The sequence below is a fragment of the Monodon monoceros genome, unplaced genomic scaffold, assembly GCF_005190385.1.
Source record: "Monodon monoceros isolate NGI ecotype Baffin Bay Population unplaced genomic scaffold, NGI_Narwhal_1 Super_Scaffold_21, whole genome shotgun sequence".
In the NCBI taxonomy this organism is placed as follows: domain Eukaryota; kingdom Metazoa; phylum Chordata; class Mammalia; order Artiodactyla; family Monodontidae; genus Monodon; species Monodon monoceros.
This window is the reverse complement of record NW_021703778.1, coordinates 93143334-93163921: the sequence shown is the minus strand read 5'-3', so window position 1 is coordinate 93163921 and position 20588 is coordinate 93143334. Positions and strand designations below refer to the sequence as shown.

At 35.5% G+C, this 20588-nt stretch overlaps 1 protein-coding gene across 1 annotated transcript in view; it reads left to right on the top strand.

The window, feature by feature from the left end:
* The first annotated feature begins 2569 nt into the window (after positions 1–2569).
* FAM98B (family with sequence similarity 98 member B) overlaps positions 2570–20588 on the top strand; it is a 35094-nt gene continuing 17075 nt past the window's right edge. Inside the window, exons 1-4 of the mRNA XM_029239606.1 lie at positions 2570–2661; positions 10710–10855; positions 12001–12135; positions 17721–17899. Coding sequence (XP_029095439.1) covers positions 2591–2661; positions 10710–10855; positions 12001–12135; positions 17721–17899 — 531 coding nt within the window. The 5' untranslated portion in view covers positions 2570–2590. The remainder of the gene's footprint in view (positions 2662–10709; positions 10856–12000; positions 12136–17720; positions 17900–20588) is intronic.

The following is a 20588-nucleotide window of genomic DNA, read 5'->3' as shown; positions in this document are numbered from 1 at the left end:
AGCACCATGTATTGTAAAGACCTGAACTACAATGGCGATTTTGTCATACTCAACTGACTGTGTAAGTGCAGCTATCTGTTCATGAGAGGAATTGGTCAATAAATTCTTTTTAATAATGTCCTTATTGATGTTCGTTTTAAGGTAATGTTCTCTTAAAAAGCATTGCAAACTACTACGTGTTTTTCTAGTTTCTGGAAATGTTTGTATAAGGTTGGTGTTATTTCTTTCTTAAGGGTTTGGGGAAATTCATCAGGAAAACACTTTGGGCTTGGAGTGTTCTTTGTGGGTGATTTCTAATTTGTCATTCAATTTCTTTAATAGATGTAGAACTTTTCATATTTAAAATTTTCCTTGTATCATTTTTGTTAAATTGTGTTTCTCAAGGAATTTATCAATTTCATCTAAATTTTCAAATTTATTGGCATAAAATTATTCATAACATCCTCTTACTGTCCATTGGTACTGACCAGTACCAATGTCCCCCTTTTCATTCCTCATATTGGTTATTTGCTGCTTCTTTTGTACTTATTTTTTTCTTGATCAATTTGGCTAAAGGTTTGTCAATACTATTATCCTTGCAAAATGCCTCAAATTTGGCTTCATTTCTTTATTGTATTTTCCCTCATTTCGTTGATGTCTACTCTTTATTATTTCTATCTTTTTGTTTCTTTGAATTTAATTGGTTTGCTTTTTGGCTTCTTGAGATTGATACTTAGATAATTAATTTTCAATCTTTTATCATTTCTAATATTTGCATTTAATGCTATATGTTTTCTTTTAAGAATGGGTCTACCTGCATCTTTCACATGTTGATGTGGTATTTTTTTATCACCATTCAGTTCAAAAATATTTTCTTATATCCATTTGTTGTTTAATTTAATCCCTAGTTTAATTCTAGTTTAACCTGATTATTTAGAAGTGCATTGCTTAAATTCTGAACATCAAATATTTGGGGACTTTTTTAGTTTTCTTTTTTTCTTATTGATTCCTTGTTTAATCCTAATGTGGTCAGAGAACATACTTTTTATGATTTCGGTCTTTGAAAGTGATGAAACTTACTTTCAGTTACAGTATAAAGTCAATTTTATAAATTACATATATGAACTTGAAAAAATTCATATTCTGAAGGTTTGGGGAGCAGTGATTCTTATATCACATTTGTAAATCATGTTTTCCAAGTCTTGTGTATGTCTATTGATTTCTTTCTTTTTTTTACTGCTTATTACATCAGTTAATGTGTTTAAAATCTTCCTTTGTGATTGTGGATTTGCCTATTTCTCCTTCAAGTTTGTTAAGTTTTTAATTTACATATTTTGAGGCTGGTTTGGTCCTATAACATTTAGGGTTGTTATAGCATTGTGTTGTCTTGACACATTTATCATTATGAAATGTCCTTATTGATGTCTCCTAAGGTTACTAAGAATAGTACTTTCTATGACTTCAACTCTTTGAGAGAGGCAACAACCACTTAGAACATACATTCTCTGCCTTTGGTTTAGAGATGAATTCAAATACATTAAGCTGCAAATAATTTTATACTTAAGCCTGGGTATATGGTAGAGGAGTCATTATTGATATTTGTTCAAATTTATGTGTAAGCTTCCCTCAGGGGATTTTACAAATTTATTGGTAAGCTTTTTATTTGTAACAGTGATTTGGGAGGTGAGAGCATTAGTGTCTTTAGTGCATTAGGGCCAGGGATGTTATGTATTCTTTGAGGCATGGGACAGTCCTTTACAAGGACCAATAGTTACTGTTTTGCACAACTTTCAATAGTTCATTTGGTTATTCATTTGGGTGATATAACTGTTAATGATTTTATGCTCTATGCTGACTCTTTTACATATGAACCCTAAACTATATTTTGTATTCTTTAGATAGACACTGAATTCTCCATAAATAGTACACAGAGGGACTACTGTGTTTTGTTTGTTTGGAGTTTTATGGAGAGTCAGTCACAATTTTGGGAAAGCACATCAGCTACCCTATTCTGCCCATGGAATTTTTGTTTTTTATACAACTCGCCTATATTTTGTCAGCAGTGCAACACATAGCCTGTATGTGTGTTGAAGAGGATTCTATAGATAGATGCAAGCATCTGATCACTTCATTGATCTTCTACATTTCATAATGAAACAATATTTTGTTATAAATTTCCTTCTCTATTTTTTCTTTAAAGTTGGAGCTTTGTTGTGTATATTCATTTAAAAATTATTTGTTTAGGTACATGATATGTACAACTTTAGCTCAAGATAATTAATATTTCATTTAGGGATTTTTGTTGTAAAAAGGGAAAGCCGGAATCTGATTGGTTGAGAACTTGGTAGAATCACGATGTTTGCTAAGACAACTCAAAGAAGTCTTTTTATTTCTACTATTTATTGTTATTATTATTTTTAAAAGTTAGCATTGTTACATAAGTTGGTTTTAGGGAGGAGAGCCAATTGCCTCCGGGCCGAGAACGTTTTGTCCCCCAGTGCCAGAGGCACTCCTAGGCAGTCCAGGTTGAGAGCCGGCCGGAACCTTGGCGCCGCGACGCCAGTTTCCGGCGGGCTCCTTAGAGCGCGGAACAGCTTTGGGCCGAAGGACCATGAGAGGGCCGGAACCGGGTCCCGAAGCTACGATGGAGGGGGACGTGCTTGACACTCTAGAGGCGCTGGGGTGAGTAGTCCTGGGGCCGCCTTTCCCCCGAAAACGTAAGCTGTCCCTCCGATGGCTGCCTCAGTCTCCTCTCCGTGGGCCTTCGCTGAGCTCTTGCCGCTCGGTGCAGGCCTCCGCCCCTGCCTCGCTGCCTCCGGCGCGGACAGAGTTAAGAGAGAGGCGGGAGAGAAATCCGCTTGTGGGGGTGGAGCAGGCCCGGAGAGCTGAGGCGCTTGTCCCCCTCTTCCGAACTCCTTGCCTCGGAACTCCGCAGCCGGGACCCGCGGCGAAGGCGCGGAGGGGCCCGGCTGGCAACACTCCTTTGGGGAATTAGTTGCTGCTCCGCGGGTGGTATTATTGTTGACGCTCCGGGGGAGAGGCGCTGGAAGCCGGAGTGCAGCTGTTGACTGTTGTCTCCTACCTTGTACAACCTGTGGATTAATTAGGGCGCGGGAGCGAATCTCCTGCTTCCTTGACCTGAGAAAGGGGTTTTAGTTCAGTGCAAGTCCATTCATTTCACTGTTTCTTCCATTCATTAACAACATATTAATTTGATGTTAATCTGTATTCATTAATGCGTATTTGTGTGCTAGGCCGAGGAGGAAGACAGTTTTCAGATTACTAGTAGGTTACCTAGTCGGGGACTATAAAGAGTCTACTGGTGTTTGCAATTCAGGGTGATTAAGTGCTATGAGAGCTCCTGGAATGATGTTAATACTTGCAGGCACGGGTATCAATACATGCAAAATAGTCTCTCCTTCAGCCTCATCCAGTTTTTCTTCACAGCCCTGGGGTCCCAATCCCAAATTATCTTGTCCTGAACATTTATTTATTTTCTCTTGAACATCCACCCTCCCCACCCTCCACCCCCTAAGTCAGCTCCAGGAGAACAGGTACCTTACCTGTCTTGTTCCCCAAAACATCCTACAACCAGATATGCTACAATAAATAGTGGTTGGATGAATGGGTAAGTAAATGAAGAAAAGTTCAAAGCAGAGAGTGCACAGAGGTAAGCATAGGGCCAGATAGTTGCAAGTCAAAAAAATACACATTAATTAAAGACATTGGAGCCATCTGTAAAATTCTGTGCCCTGCCACGTCTGGAGTTTCTTGGATAGGATAGGCAGTGCCTTTGCAGTACTATCATGAAGCTTGAACCACCCTCTCGCCCCCCTTTATTTTTCTTAAAACTGCACTTGCTCCTCTATCAATTGCTTCTTTGGGACCCTGATAGTACCTACTTTGCAGTGACTCATTGTTACAGAGCCTTGCACTTACTAGATCCTGAATAAATATTTGTCAAGTGAAAGAACAGAGCCAGTGATTATTTAGGGGGCATTTTTACTTCTGTGAAATCCCATGGAAATTTTCTTGTAACTTGGTTAAGGAAGTAACCAATACAAAAAGTTAAAATAATTAAAGTGTTTCGGACCCAAACGGTTTGAGCTCCCAAGTATTCCAGATAAGACTAGTGGGATTCTATAAATAGTTTTTGAAAAATGGAAAGTCAGTGCTTTTTTTTTCTTTCATTCTTTGAATTTGTTTATATTATAGGTGTTTTGAAAAATGAAGTTTGGTATAATCTTGGCTTCTGTCGAGGAAAATTATTTCAGATTATTCACTGTAGAAAGTAAAACAGTTTAGAACTGATTTAAAACATACTTTAGAACTGATTTTTCCTGGAATAATTAAGGACAAGATTTTGAAGTTTGAATTTTCCTATAATGATAATGAAAAGTGAAAAAAGTAATTATTTACAATATGTGTTGTAATTGAACATGCGTTTCAAAATCTCCATGTAGATTGTGAATAATGCGTTTTCTGTTGTGATTAAAACATTTAGGATATCAGTGAAGGTACTTCAGTTTATCAGATAAAATAGGAAATTAAAGGGAGGAATTAAAAGGGAAAATCTATGTGAAAGAACAGTTTAGTGATGTAGTACATTATAAACGAAAACAGCATAGTAATAACTTAGTTTCCTAATCTGTGAAAGGAGCAGGCTGGATCAGATTTCAGAAGTCTCTTTCAGTTCTGACAATCTACGATTTTGTAGAACAGTGTATCTCAACCCTGGTAATACATCAAAATCATGTTTGGAGCTTGTAAAAAAAAGTTTCAGTGTGGTGTATACCACCAGCTGAGTGAAGCATGATCTTCAGGGGTGCGATATAGGCATGCATATTTTTAAAAAGCTTCACAGCCTAGGTTGAGAACCACCATTGTGGAGGGAAATTTATTTCACATATTTACTGAGCACAGCTCTGTATTGGACGCTGTTCTGAGAAGTCATTGGTGAGCAAAACAGACTTGGTTCCTGTCCCAATGGAGCTTACAGTCTGGTGGAGAAAAAGACATGATCACACAAATATTTATAAACTAAAGTGTTTCAAAGGAAAAGAACAGGGTGACATAATGTGGCAGGAGGACCTATGTAGTCTTAGGGGTTAGTGACAGATTACTGAGGAAGTGACATTTGAGTTGAAATAGGAAGGGTGAGTAGGAGTTAACTAGGTGAAGTTGGCTGGGAAAGGAGGACAAAGGTGTCCTTACAGTGAGGACAAAATATGAAAGACCTTAAAGTGGAAAGGACCTGCCATATTAGGAGAACTGGAAGGGGGCTGATGTAGCCGGAGGGCAGAGAGCAAGGACCAGTGTTAGAAGATTGGATCAGCGAGGAACAGGGCATGCAGCACCTTTCAGGCCATGTTGAGGATTTTGTTCTTTGTCATGACAGCAATATGACATGATTGAAGAATTTTAAATAAAAAAGGGAGTGATTAGATCAGGGGTCCCCAACCCCCCCGGGGCTGTGGGCCAGTAGTGGTCTGAGGCCTGTTAGGAACCAGGCTGCGCAGCAGGAGGTGAGCGTGGAGTGAGCGAAGCTTCATCTGCTGCTCCCCATGGCTCACATTACCGCCTGAACCAGCTCCCCTACTCCCCTCCCTCCGCCCCCTCTGTGGAAAAATTGTCTTCCACAAAACTGGTCCTTGGTGCCAAAACGGTTGGGGACCGCTGGATTAGATGTCTAGTTTGAAAAGTTACCTCTGTCAGCAAGGTGGAAAATAGATTGGAGAATTAGTTAGTAGTCTAGGCAAGAAGTGATGGTTGCTCAGTGGCAGTGGATATAGAAAGAAGTATATTACTGGTCTCAGTGATTTGATTGGCTATTAGAGCTGAAGGAGATGACAGTATAAAGGATTCATTTCTTCAACAGGTATTTATTGAGCAACAAAATAAAATGATACACTTTGGAATCTCAATTGGACAGGGAAGAAAGTGAAGACAGCCGGAAGCTAGGAAATGCAGAGAATGTGGAGGGACCATAGGAACTGAGGTAGAGATGATATTAAGTGTGGTCAAAAGAGCAAGCTGGAAGGATAGGTAGTAGGCTATGGTCAGGGAGTGGCATGTTCAAATTAGTGATTTCGGAGGTGACGTAATTCCAGGTGATGGCATGATCTGGGTGTGGCTTACTTATGTGCAGTGGCAAAGGTTGGAAAAGAGGAGGTTAGGGAATTGAGAGCTCAGGGTATTGGAAAGAGTATACATATGGACTTCGAAGAAACTCAATATAATTGAAAAAAATAGGAATGGAGAGGAAAAACTGAGCACAGGGAATGTTGAAGAGTGTCCAAGAGATTGATAGGTGAAAACCACAAGAGAAAGAGGGTGGCATATCTGACTGGCCTGAGCCTGGAGAGAGCGGGAGATATTTATAAGATAATGAGGGAGTCGATCAAAAAATGGGCAGAAGATCTAAATAGACATTTCTCCAAAGAAGACATACAGATGGCCAAAAAGCACATGAAAAGGTGCTCAACATCTCTAATTATTAGAGAAATGCAAATCAAAACTACCATCACCTCACACTGGTCAGAATGACCATCTTCAAAAAGTCTACAAACAATAAATGCTCTAGAGGGTGTGGAGAAAAGGGAACCCTCCTACACTGTTGGTGGGAATGTAAATTGGTGCAGCCACTATGGAGAACAGTATGGAGGTTCCTTAAAAAACTAAAAGTAGAACTACCATATGAGCCTGCAGTCCCACTCCTGGGCATACATCTGGAGAAAACCATAATTTGAAAAAATACATGCACTCCAGTGTTCATTGCAGCACTATTTATAATAGCCAAGACATGGAAGCAACCTAAATGTCCATTGACGGAGGAATGGATAAAGAAGATGTGGTGTATTTATACAATGGAATATTAGTCATAAAAAAGAATGAAATAATGCCATTTGCAGCAACATGGATGGACTTAGAGATTATCATACTAAATGAAGTAAGCCAGAGAAAGACATATATCATATAATATCACTTACATGTGGAATCTAAAAAAAGAATGATACAAAAATGAACTTATGTACAAAACAGAAATAGACCCACAGGACATAGAAAACAAACTTACGGTTACCAAAGGGGAAAGGGTGTGGGTGGGGAGGGGTAAATTAGAAGTTTGGGATTAACATATACATGCTACTGTATATAAAATAGGTAAACAAGGACCTACTGTATAGCTCAGGGAACTATACTCAGTATTTTTTAATAACCTATAAGGGAAAAGAGTCTGAAAAAAAATAGGTATATGTGTACGTATAACTGAATCACTTTGCTGTGCATCTGAAACTAACACAACATTGTAAATCAACTATATTTCAATTTTAAAAAAAAGATAATGGGAGAGCAGTGATACGGATGCTGTATTCGGAAGCAAGGAGGACAAAAACCCCACCATTTGACTGTCAGGCACTTAAGAGTAAAATACCCAAAGCTAGAGGCAGTAGGGATAAATCTTTCTGAGAAGACATTGACAGAATAGAAGAGTTGTTTTTTATGGATGGAACATATGGAAGAGTTTGAGAAGCAGGAAGAAGTGGAGAGCTGGATCAGAGGCAAGCCAGTAGGGTGGGTAAATGACAGGGGGAAAGAAAGGGTCTAATATTTTATATGTTGGCCGATGAAAATAGAAAACAGAAAGTAAGTTAGACCCCAGCTGTGTCTTTGTGAAGGTTTACCAATGGCCCTGCTGGACTGAAGGTTTGGTTCACCCAGCTTAGAGCAGTGTCAGATCAGCAACTATGGTTCAAGTGTGCATGGCCCTGGGGGAGTCTAGGCCTAGGGGAGGTGTCCCCAGTTACTACTAAGTTATTGCTCTTTGGAGTTACTCTTTGGAGTAAGAGTAGCACTTTCCTAATTAAATAAGAATTTATAGAACAAACTAAGCATGATAATAATACCTATCTTATAGGATATTGTGACAATTAAATAAGGTAATATACATACAGCACATAGCACTGGCCTAAGATTAGTTTATAAATGTTAGTTGCTATATGATTATGATTGTTATTAGATATTCAGGTTTGTTAAATGCATTTCTTTTTTCTTTTTACCTATTTTGAGGAACTGAGGCATTAAAGCTTATGTATTCAGGATTTAGTATCTTTGGTGACTTAGTAAATTTTTGCTGAATTTAAAAATTGGCATTTCAGTAAAAATAACTTGCCAATAATATGAATTAGTTACATTTTTTCTGGAGCTTATGATTATTGCTTTATTGCAGAAGTGAAAGCAAATAGGGGGAAATAAGATATTTACTGTTAAGTCTCAATGAGAGGTGCTGTAAGATATGGTAGAAAGGTAATACAGGGGAACCAGTCTTGGTTGGAGGAGCAGAGACTGGTCTAGTCCCAGCTGTCTTTACCTGGCTGCATCACCTGGCCAGGTTATTTACTTTGTTTCCTTATTCGTGTAGACAGAAGTTTGAGTTCACATGGAGCATTTGGGGTCAAATCTGGATTTAAATCAGAGTGTCGTCATTTATCTTCTCATATTATCTTCTGGTCCTACAGAATTAGGATAATAATAACTTCAAATCATTGCTGTAAAGAGTAGATGAATTGGAATATTCATCTGGCCGGCTACTTAAGGCAGGTATCCTAACCTTGTTGAGCCTTAATTTCTTATCTGCAAAATGGGGCTTTGAAACTACTCACCCTTCGTGAAATATGACCAGAGAATTTAGAGAAAAAGAAACGCAAATGGCCTTTAAACATATCAAAAGATGTACAGTCGTGCCATAAGAGAAATGTAAATTAAAACTATACTGAGATACCAGATGGTCAAAAATCCAAATGTTTGACATGAGTCAAATGTTTGGTAAGTTATGGGTAATGGATACTCTTCTACTTTAGTGGTACAACCCCTGTATAGGCAAATTTAACATTATCCAGCAAAGTTGGATAGCCATTTACCCTTTGATCCAGTGATCCTACCTCTAGAAATCTATCCCAGATATACATTGACAAAAATTTGCCCAATTTTTTTAATAGCAAAGCATTACAAAAAACCAAAATGTCCTTCAGTGGGGGCATAGCAAATAAAATATGGTATATCCAGACAGTGGATACAACTATAAAAATGTTAGAATAGTATCTCTACAGATCTCTAGTATATATAAATATGTGTCTGTGCGTGTGTATGTTTAAAAAAAGGAATAGAACAGTAGATAGTAGGCTGCCTTTTATCTAAAAAAGATACATTTATATATTTATATTTTTTGTGTATATATATGTTTATATTTTAAAACATTGTGGTTTGACAACCCCAAACTAATAAATACGGTTTCCTATGAGGAAGGGAGGAAACAAAGTACTAGATGGAACAGTATTAAGATTGCAAGCTAGAATTGTCTGAATGTACCTTGTTTTGTTTTAGACTTTGAAACTGTATAAATGTTTTACATAATTGTAAAGCAAAATTAAAATGAAATCAAAACAAAAAGAGACAAATCCCTAAAAATTAAAAGCAAAATGAAAAAAATATCTATCAGTGTATTGAGTAGGAGGTTTAATCACATGGAAAGGAGTTGTTTTTCTATACATCCTACTGGAATCTATCCTAATGATAAAAATATAAATTGTTTTCATTAATTTTATTTTTAGTAATAATGCTGTTTTTTCTATTCTGAGACTATGTAATTTATGTTATTTTTACATTTACTAGGATTCTGTAAATGTCATAAAAAACAGAATTTTCATTGTAAGAGAAAAATAGATAAAAATGTAAAACAAAATAGGTAAAAACCCTATAATTCTAAATTTGAACTGGAAATAGCAGTGTGAACTCCTGATATAATTTCTTTTAAAAAGGTACAGATACAGTGATTAACCTTTACGACCAGATTGTGTATTCTAAATACCATTGAAGAGAATCAGGGCTTCTTGGAGAAATGGCTGATTAAAAGGTATAGGGGAGGAACATATTGTCATAGAAAGCAAGGAAAATATTCAAAGAATAATGGGGACAAGTCAAAGGACTCATTGAGTAACATGAATGCGCTCCCACTAATCAGAGATAGGACAATTTGAGTATCAAAAGAAAAGTAAATGCAATGGATTAAAACCCATCAACTGTGCTAAAACTTACAAGTTTAATAATGTGGGGGAAAAAAAAGCTCAGTTACAGAAAGAACAGTAAAAGTAGAAAACTGGTATCAAATTCAATTAAGGTAATATATAAAAATGGTTTGAAAATTTAAGGTTCTATTCAAATACACTTTGTAGCAGTGTTTAAAAGTATAAAATTATAAAAGAAATGGTTAAGGTTAAAATCTCATATGTCCTCAGTTTTAATTTTTTTAATTTAAATTTGCATCTGTTCTTTTTTCACTATATTACCTTTTTCTTATTCTTATAAGAATAAGAAAAGTTATAGTTATTAGACTATTCTATTTGACTTTGTTATATGTAATATTTATCTTAAAATTGGTTGATAATTTTACTAAAAAATTTTAAAACAAAGTCAAATGTTAATTATATAGAGCAGAAATCAGCAAACTATTTCTGTAACAGACCAGATAGTAAAAATTTTAGGCTTTACTGGCCACACTGTCTCTGTCACAAATACAGGAAAACAGCCAGAGAGAGTTTGTAAATGGGTACAGTTGTTGGCTGTGTTCCAATAATATTTTATTTACAAAGATAGGCAGCAGACGTTGAGTAAAAAGTATTAGGTGTATTAGGGTTTTGTTTGTTTGTTTTAACCTTTTATATCTTCCTTTCTAGGTATAAGGGACCACTGTTAGAAGAGCAAGCCCTTATAAAGGCAGCAGAGAGTGGACTATCTTCACCTGAATTTTCAGAGCTCTGTGTTTGGTTAGGCTCTCAAATAAAATCATTGTGCAACTTGGAAGAAAGTATCACTTCAGCTGGTATTGCTATTATTTACTTTTCTGTTTACTAGTAAAATGAAATGATAGGTTATGATTTACAGTTTTATCTATAATGTGCTCACTGTACAAAGAAAAGTCATTACTACAAACAACTTCAATATGTGATTTAAATATCTTTGGATTAAATTTTATATTGATTAGTCCAAAATTGGTTCTTAAATTTATATAAAATTATAAATAATTATTGTGTATCTGCTGTCTTGAACTTAGTATTGTTCTTTAGAAAAAGAAGAATCTGAATTTGGTTATTTAAAAAGTTTAAGTTTTGAATACTGCTTATTTTGAATTAAGGTGTTTCTTTTCCCTAAAGTATGCATATATTTAATCCCTAATTTAAGTTGTATTACCAAACCTATAACTCAGGACATGGATTCACATAGGAATACGTTTATAAAAAACTTCTGTACTAGCTCACAAGGTTTATTTAATTCACTACTGTATTGGTAGCTGGAGTTCTTGTGGGTCTTTGATTGGTAGAATTTCAGACGTGTAATAAAATGAAAAATAAAATTTGTGGGGGCATTTGCTAGGAGACCAGTAGCCTTCCCTTCTGATGCTGTCCTTACTTTTAAATTGTTTTTTTCCTTGCCGAATCTAATAGAATTCACTTGAAGCTAAGTAAAATAAGCTGAATTCAGAACTTATGACACAAGTTCCCACATAATTAGATGATGAAAGAAAGATAAGCGCTGAGGCTTAATTTGATGATAGCATTTATTATCCAAATCCATAGAAATACAATAGAAATGGATCATTTGCTCTGAAGCCAATTAATAATTATAGCCATAATAATGCTTTTAATATTTCAGTTACTAACAAAATATTTCCATTTTATCTGCTTTTATGGAAAGCCCATTGGAAGATATCAGAGATTTAAATATAAAAATATTTATAATTTCATGATTAGATACTTATGTTCTTGAATTTAAGTGTTGCTTTCCATATGTAGAAATATGTTTTGGTTACTTTGACCTAAGCTTTTGGGGTCACACATTTAAGGATTTAATGTCAAAGTGAAAATTTGGAATTGAATATAAAATTAAAATCAACTAGTGGTAGATTTGATAGTATCAGATTACATGGTAAATATTTAGTAAATGTTTTATACCTTTTCTTGTTTAAAGGGAAAGATGATCTAGAAAGCTTCCAGCTTGAGATAAGTGGCTTTTTAAAAGAAATGGCATGTCCATATTCTGTACTCGTATCAGGAGATATTAAAGACCGTTTAAAAAAGAAGGATGACTGTTTGAAACTTCTATGTAAGTTATGTTTCTTTGAACAATTTAAATGCATGTGTTTAATCTGGTTTGTGTTATTTTCAAGTCAAGATTTATGAACTTTAATTAATGAATCATTAGATATTTTGTGTATTAGAAAGTTTTTAATATTTGGCTTAAAATATGAAACTAACTCAGAGATTTTTATATAAATGTAGTATAAATTCTAATGTACTCTTTAAGATTTCTAACACTTATGATTTATTTGGCCAATATAGAATGCCCAGTGTTTGTGACTTGTATGGTACTTCAGTAATTTTTCCTTCACCTAATTCGTCTCTTTACATTTATGACTAATTGGCTAAAGTGGTGATCTCCAAACTGCTATTTAATCTTAAAACTCTCTGAAACTAGGCTGCTAAGCAGATTATTAGATGATAGGCACTGAATGATGGTTCAAAAATATTCATTGATCCCTTTCTACTGTACCAGAAACTGCTCTAAGCATTAGGGATGTATCAGTTTAAAAAAAAAATTGTGCCCTTGTGCCACTTGAATTTTAGTGAGTGTGGCCTATTTTCATCAGGGGTGAATTTGGAGTACAGATTACCTATATCTAAACAATTACTATGAATAACATCCATTTATTTATATTGGCTCCCTTAAAATTTTTTTAAATTCAGTTTAATTTCATGCTATTTTGGAAGTTCTACAAGCGGTGACTATTTGAAAGAATTTTTCTAACATCTTCTATTATTGAAGATTTCTATTATTTTAGGTTGTACCATTTATAAGAAGATGCATGTGATATATTCCTCTATGTTCTAGTGTTAAAATGTTAGTTTCATTAGAGCAGAAATCATGTTTATGTGTTTAACTACTGGTGGTGTTGGAAGTGTTGACATTTGAATTATCTTGTTTGTTTTGGGGAGGATAAAAATTATGTGCCCTTCCCCCATTTCTTACACTATTTCCTTGTCTTCCTCCCATTCAGTGTAAGTCACTGATTTAATGAACCATTGTTACTAATGGGAGGTCACAGTAACCCTTAGGTGTATTGGGACACAAAGGAAGGTAAGAAGCACTGGTCATGAGGAACTTGCATATAGATATAGGTAATCCTTAGATTACCTTACCCTTACCTTAGATATAGGTAATCTGTAATTCTTTATGTTAGTCAGTGAGAACTGTGTAAATCATCATGTTTCCCTTTTTGCCTTTGCTTCTAAGAAGCTCAGCAATAACAGTAATATAAGTTTCTGGTCCAAGTAAAAGTAAAGAGGAGATATAAGAGAGGTTGGTATAGTTTTTTCTGATTATAAACATACATGCTCAGGAGGTGGGGTGAAATGGGGAATTGTTAAATGAGTACAAAGTTTCAGTTGAGGAAGATGAAAATGTTCTGGAGATGGATGGATGGTGGTGATGGTTATACAACTGTGTGAATGCACTTAATGCCACTGTACACTTAAAAAGTTAGAATGGTAAATTTTATGTTACATGTTGAAAAAATACATGCTCATCATAGAAATCTTACAAAGTAGATAAATATGAAAAGAAGAAAATAATTTATAATTTCACTCCCCAGAGAGGATCATGAATAACTTTTCAGTGTATTTCCTTTTCCTTCTCTTTTTCCTTTGTACACACATATTTAAATAAGATTTAGATCTTTTACAGATGTAGTTCCTGCTCTTCCTCTTCTTCATTTAATGTATTGTGAGCATTTTCCCATCACTTAGTATTTTTTGAAAAAATAATTTAAATTGGCTACATAACGTTCTATGTTATGGGCATTTTTACTTAACAGATTTCAAATTTGGGGGTATTTGGATTTTTCTAATTTATCTATCTATTTATGGCTATGTTGGGTCTTTGTTACGTGCAGGCTTTCTCTAGTTGCGGTGAGCGGGGGCTACTCTTCGTTGTGGTGCGTGGGCTTCTTATTGTGGTGGCTTCTGTTGTTGCAGAGCATGGGCTCTAGGCGTGTGGGCTCAGTAGTTGTGGCTTGCGGGCTCTAGAGCACAGGCTCAGTAGTTGTGGCGCACAGCCTTAGTTGCTCCGCCGCATGTCAAATCTTCCTGGACCAGGGCTTGAACCCGTGTCCCCTGCGTTGGCAGGCAGATTCTTAACCACTGCGCCACCAGGGAAGTCCCAATTTTTCTATTTTAAATTAATTTTTTTGTTCATATTTTTGGTTACTTAGACAAAGATCATGAACATTTAAAAAAATTCTCTGGTCTAGATATATTGCCATAATTTGCTCCAGAAAGGTTATACCAATTCACAATCTTACCAGCATCTATTTCATCTTTATCTTTAGTTTGACTACCTTTAAAACATACTGATATAATAAGCTTCTTCATGTTATTTTAGAATTGTTTGCAACGTGTGTAAAATGAAAAGGGCCACATTCCTTACTATGTGGAGAGCTTTTATAGAGATAAAAACTCACTGGACTACTGAGCCTGCGCGTCTGGAGCCTGTGCTCCGCAACAAGAGAGGCCACGGCAGTGAGAGGCCTGCGCACCGCGATGAAGAGTGGCCCCCGCTTGCCACACTAGAGAAAGCCCTTGCACAGAAACGGAGACCCAACACAGCCAAAAAAATAAATATAAATAAAAAAACTCACTGGAAAAATATGTAAAGTACATAAGGCATGAAAAGGCATTCTACAGAAAAAAGTTTTAAAAAAATTGCTTCTAAACATGAAAAGATACACAGTTATACCCCAGAGTTAAAGAGTTACAAAAAAAAAAAAAAAAAAGGATACAATTTTTCACTTACCAGACTAGCAAATACCAGAAAAAAAAAAACTCATAATACAAGTTTGGGGGGAGTAAGCCTTCTCATATACTACAGGCGTTGGAGTGTGGTGGGAGAGTAATTGGTACAATCTTTTGGAAAGGCAGATTTTCGATAACACAATTAAAATTCACCTGTCTTTTGACTTGGCAGTTCAATGACTAGGAGTTCATACTAACTGTACAAAGATATATGAAAAGAATGTTCATTATGGCATTGTTTGTAGTAGTTAAATAGAAATGGTACATCTTTGCAGTGATACCATTCTGTAGCCATTAGAATGAGAGTAGATAAAATGTGTAAATATGGAATGATCTCTAAGATATATTGGTAAATAAAAAATATACAGAACATGTATCGTATGCTCTTGTTTCTATAAAAGAAATAAAAGTGCATAGGTGGTAGAGACATATACTAAATATATACATACACACACACACATGCGCGTGCCTAAAAATATGCCCAAGAAACTAACACTGGTGATTGCCTCTGGGGAGGGGGAATCTGAGGATCTGTGGTGGGAAGAAGACTTTTCACTGTATTATTTCCCATCTGTGAGGATTAGCATTTTAAATACCAGACTGAACTCTTGTTTGTACTGTTATATACAGCATGTTTCCATAGAACAAAGACAGACTTCAGCCATGATTCTGCACAAAATATAAATATATTTTTGAAGAACTGGTGATCTGCTTAATGAAGTTAAAAAATCAGAGGGACCTTGGCATAGTCCTCATGTGCAAAGTTTGATACATGTTGGTCTTAACTTTTTGTGGGTTCTTTAGACTATCGTGTATAGATTACATGAAAAAAATCTTAAATTAGTGGCTCTCGATACTGCCTGCCCGTGAGAGTCACCTTGGGTCTAAAACCACACAGATTCCCAGATCCTACTTCAGACCTACTGGTTCAGAATCTCTGAGGGTGGGACCCCGGTACTTGTACTTTTAAACAATTTCTCAGATATTTTTTCTGCTCAGCTGAAGTTGAAACTGTTGTATTAAATTGTGTGTGTGTATAACTTTAAATAAACAAAAACAAACCCTAATATCTTTACTGTTGTGAAAGTTAATTTTAAAAAAGACTGTAATGATTTAAGATAATTTTTTGCTTTCCAAAATGATATTTTTTAGGTTTTTTTTAATTGAAATAGAGTTCACATAAAATATTGTTAGTTTCAGGTGTACCACATAGTGATTTGACATCTGCATACATTATGAAATGGTCACCATGGTAAATCTAGTAACCATCTGTCCCCATACGAGGTTATTACAGTATTATTGACCGTATTTTATATTGTGTGTTACACCCCCATGGCTGATTCCTTTTCTTTCTGGAGGTTTGTACCTCTTAAGCCCCTTCACCTATTCTACCCCACCCCCACACCCCTTCTCTCTGGCAACTACCTATTTGTTCTCTGTGTATATGAGTCTGTTTCCATTTTGTGTTGTTTGTTTTGTTTTTTCCATCTAAGATTTTTGAATGATTTTTAAAAATATGGCTGTTGAAAGGATGAAATAAAATGTGACAGTGAAAGGACTTGTGAACAGCCTGGGGTGGTCTGTCTTAAAGGCAGTTTTTCAAATTGCTCAATCTGCTTAATAGATCAGTTAAAGCTATACATTCTTCCCTGGCTTGAGCTGTGCATATCAGAGAGAGAATATTTTATCAGTCTTACACATTCTTAAGCATTTTAAAATTGTTGAAGTACAGGTGGGTCTCTCCTACTAGGCTTTAAACTCTTTGCAAGTAGGCACTATTTAAAAAAAAAATTTCCTTCTGCCCTCTTTATTATTATTTCTTTTTGTGATAAGAATACTTAATGTAAGATTTACTGTCTTAGCAAATTTTTAAGTGTACAATATAGTATTGTTAATTATAGGCACTATGCTGTAAAGTAGATCTCTAGGACTTATTCATCTTATATAACCAGTATGTATCAAACTTTGCTTATGAGGACTATGCCAAGGTCCCTCTGATTTTTTAACGTATTTATTTTTTTTTGGCTGCGTTGGGTCTTAGTTACGGCGCGTGGGCTTTCTCTAGTTGTGGCGAGTGGGGACTCCTCTTCGTTGTGTTGCACGGGCTTCTCATTGCGGTGGGTTCTCTTGTTGTGGAGGAGAGACTCTAGGCGCATGGGCTTCGGTAGTTGTGGCTCGTGGGCTCTAGAGTGCAGGCTCAGTAGTTGTGGCACACGGGCTTAGTTGCTCCGCGGCATGTGGGATCTTCCCAGACCAGGGATTGAACCTGTGTCCCCTGCATTGGCAGGCAGATTCTTAACCACTGCGCCACCAGGGAAGTCCCGGTCCCTCTGATTATAAAACTTCAATAAAACAGATCACCAGTTCTTCAGAAATTTATATTTAACGAATATAAAATTTATATTTAACTAAACTCCTTGTTTCCTCCTTCCCAGGCCTGGCAATCACCATTCTACTTTCTACTTTAGGAGTTTGACTGTTTTAGTTCCTCATAAAAGTGATATCATTAGTATTTGTCTTTCTGCGTCTGGCTTATTTCTCTTTGCACAGTGTCCTCCAGGTTCATCCATGTTGTCACAAATGGCTGGATTTTCTTCTTTTCTAAAGCTGGATAATAATTCCATTGTATACATATACCACATTTTCTTTATCCATTCATCTGTTGAAGGACACCTAGGTTGTTTCCAAATCTAGGCTGTTATGAACAGTACAGTAGTGAATATGGTAGTGAAGATCTCTTTGAGATCCTGATTTCCCCTTTGCATGTATACCCAGAAGTGGGATCTTTAAAGCATTCTTGTGCATTTTAACATTATTTGTTTTTCCATTTTCTTATTATAGTATTTTTAAGTACAGAGCTTCAAGCTTTACAGATATTACAGAACAAGAAACGTAAAAATTCTCAATTAGATAAAAATAGTGAAATTTATCAGGAAGTTCAAGCTATCTGCGATACCCTTGGTATTCCCAAGTCAACAACTTCTGACATTCCACTTATGCTGAACCAAGTGGAATCAAAGGTATTGTATTTGTTTTATTTTTCATTTCCCCCAAATTCAGTTAAATGCTGATATGTAAATGTTGAATTAAAAATGAAAATACAGTTGATCCTTGAACAATGTGGGACTTAGGGGTGCTGACCCTCTGCAGAGTCGATAATTAACATACAACTTCACTGTTGTCCCTCTGTATCTGCAGTTCGCATTTGTAAATTCAACCACCTGTGGATCAGATAGTACTGTAATTTTATTTAGTGAAAAAAATTGACATATAAGTGGACCAGCACAGTTCAAACCCATGTTGTTCAAGGGTCAACTGTATTTCCTTTAAGTACAAGATATACATTCTATTTAAAGAAACATTTATCTTCGTGTAAACTAAATTTTGGATTTGGAGTTAATATGCATGTGACCTAATTTGACTATAAGTAATATTCAGGAATCAGATCTTAATGAGTGAGTGCTAGGCTTTGTGAAGGTTTGCCCTGATAGAAATCCTTTTGCAGATATAAGGGTCCCTTTTCTAAATAAGGTTGTATTACGGTATAATGAAAGAAGTATAGTTATCCTATGAAGTCAAAGGCAAACTAAATTTCTTTTTAATGGATGTTGTTAATAGAATTGCAGTGTGGTTGTCTTTGGCAGTGAGCAAAGAAATGCACAGTTCTTGGTGGATAAGTGTTTAGTAAATGTTTGTTGTATAGTGAATAAATGATTGAGTACCCTGATGGAGTAGTTAAAAACAACTAAAACCTGTGTACTTCTAGCTTTTTTTTTTTTTCAGTTATTAAACTATCCTTGTTCCCAGTCAAGCCATCAATTAGAGAGAATGATACTCTCACAGACCAAATTCTGGCTTAATTCCTAGGTTTTGTAGGAGTCCTCTAGGGGAATAATACAAGATTCATTTTTAAGGAAAAGAAAATTCTCACCCTCAAGAATAGGTACTAAAATTCTGTTTTTAGACATGCTGTTTTAAACTAAATTCTTGAATAAAGTACTCTTTGCATTGATAATTTATGAACTGAAAAATAAAAAGGTTTGTCTTACTGAATGTCAGAGAATTTTAGTATCATTAAGATGAAAACACAGTATAAAAACTTTATTTTTTCCCCCTAGAACTTGTAAACCAAAGAATAAGCCTATGAATCCCAGCTCAGAAACACTAGTGTAGAGTTAATAAATTGTTCTTCAGAATTTGTTTCTCTGGATTAAGAATGATATGGGGTTGGCTAAAATATCTGGGGCTATTTCAAATTGAGACAGATTTCTAGACTCTTCCTAATCTCCCAGTGCTTACACATATTGATCCCAGAGAGGTTTTTTCCTTTTATGAGTTTCAATTAGAATTTAAAAATACCCCCAAACCTCTTTTCCCTGCTTAAAGCAGGCTGTAATGCCTGTGTTCAAGTGCTGGCAGGCTAATTATAAGGTAGTAGTTACTATGGCCATCATGGCTAAATATTTACCTATAATGACTTACTTCTCCATTCAGTTCCTATCAAAAGCAAAAATTTCCATATTTTCTTCTATGTACGATGTGTCCAGAAGACACTTCGTCATCATTGGGGAGGAAATTTATCATTATCTTTTAGCTCAAATCTGTTCAAATGTAAATCTAAAGTAATTACAGTAATATTAACAGCACACATACAGCATTTACTGTGCTAAATGTTTATATGTAATAACTCATTGCATTCTTACATCACCTATAATGAAGTAGTAATATTATTATTTACAGCAGCCATTTGAGAAAATTGAGGTACTGAAAGATTTAATAAATTAGACAAGCAAGTTTCTAAGTAGTAGTAGTGGTAGACTGGAGTTTCAAACCCAGGTGGTCAACCTCAGAGTCTGCTCTTAACTCCCTTTATCACAGGTAATTCTCAAAGTTATTAAAACTGTTATCTAATGTTGAAATACAGGGAATGTGATTATATGTGAGAAATTTAAGCATGCATTCAGAGTCCCTCTTGAGTAAGGGGTTATGACTAAAACTTTTAGTAGTATATGAAATATCAAAATCGAAGGTATTTGCAATAGTGAGGAATCTACAGAAATGGTATGTTTTAAGAAAATAATAATTCTTTTCAATGTGTAAGAGTAGTGTCAGTAATCACTGTTGTAGTGGTAGATTTACTGTGATGTAAAGCTTAAGCTTTGGGACCCCCTAATTTGCACAAATTCTTTCTAAGCTCATTTTTCAAAAATAGCTTTCTCAAGATATAATTTAAGTGCTATAAAATTCGCCCATTTAAAGTGTACAATTCAATGAATTTTAGTATATTTACAGAGTACAACATCATCAAAATCTAATTTTAGAACATTTCCATCACTCTCAGAAGAAACCGTGTGCCCATTTACAGTCACTTCCCATTACCACCACCAGTTTCCAAGCTAATTTTGTGTTCATAATTTTTAATTCTTTTTAAAAGAGGTCCCCCAACATTAAATAAGGTTCATACTCCTCAAAATGTGAACTCTTCCTGATTATTTTCTCTAGTTACTTTATAACTAAGCAACTGTAAATATTTCATGACCTCTGATATTGCTGAAGCAAAAGCGAATGTCTAAATCTTGTTCACCAAAATAAAAATGTTTCAAGTAATTCAAATCAGTGGCTTTGCAAAAGTAATGAAATGTGTATGTGGCGACTAATTGAGAGGGCTTGCTCTCCTTTGTTGTCTTGCTGAACAATGGAATGTGTACA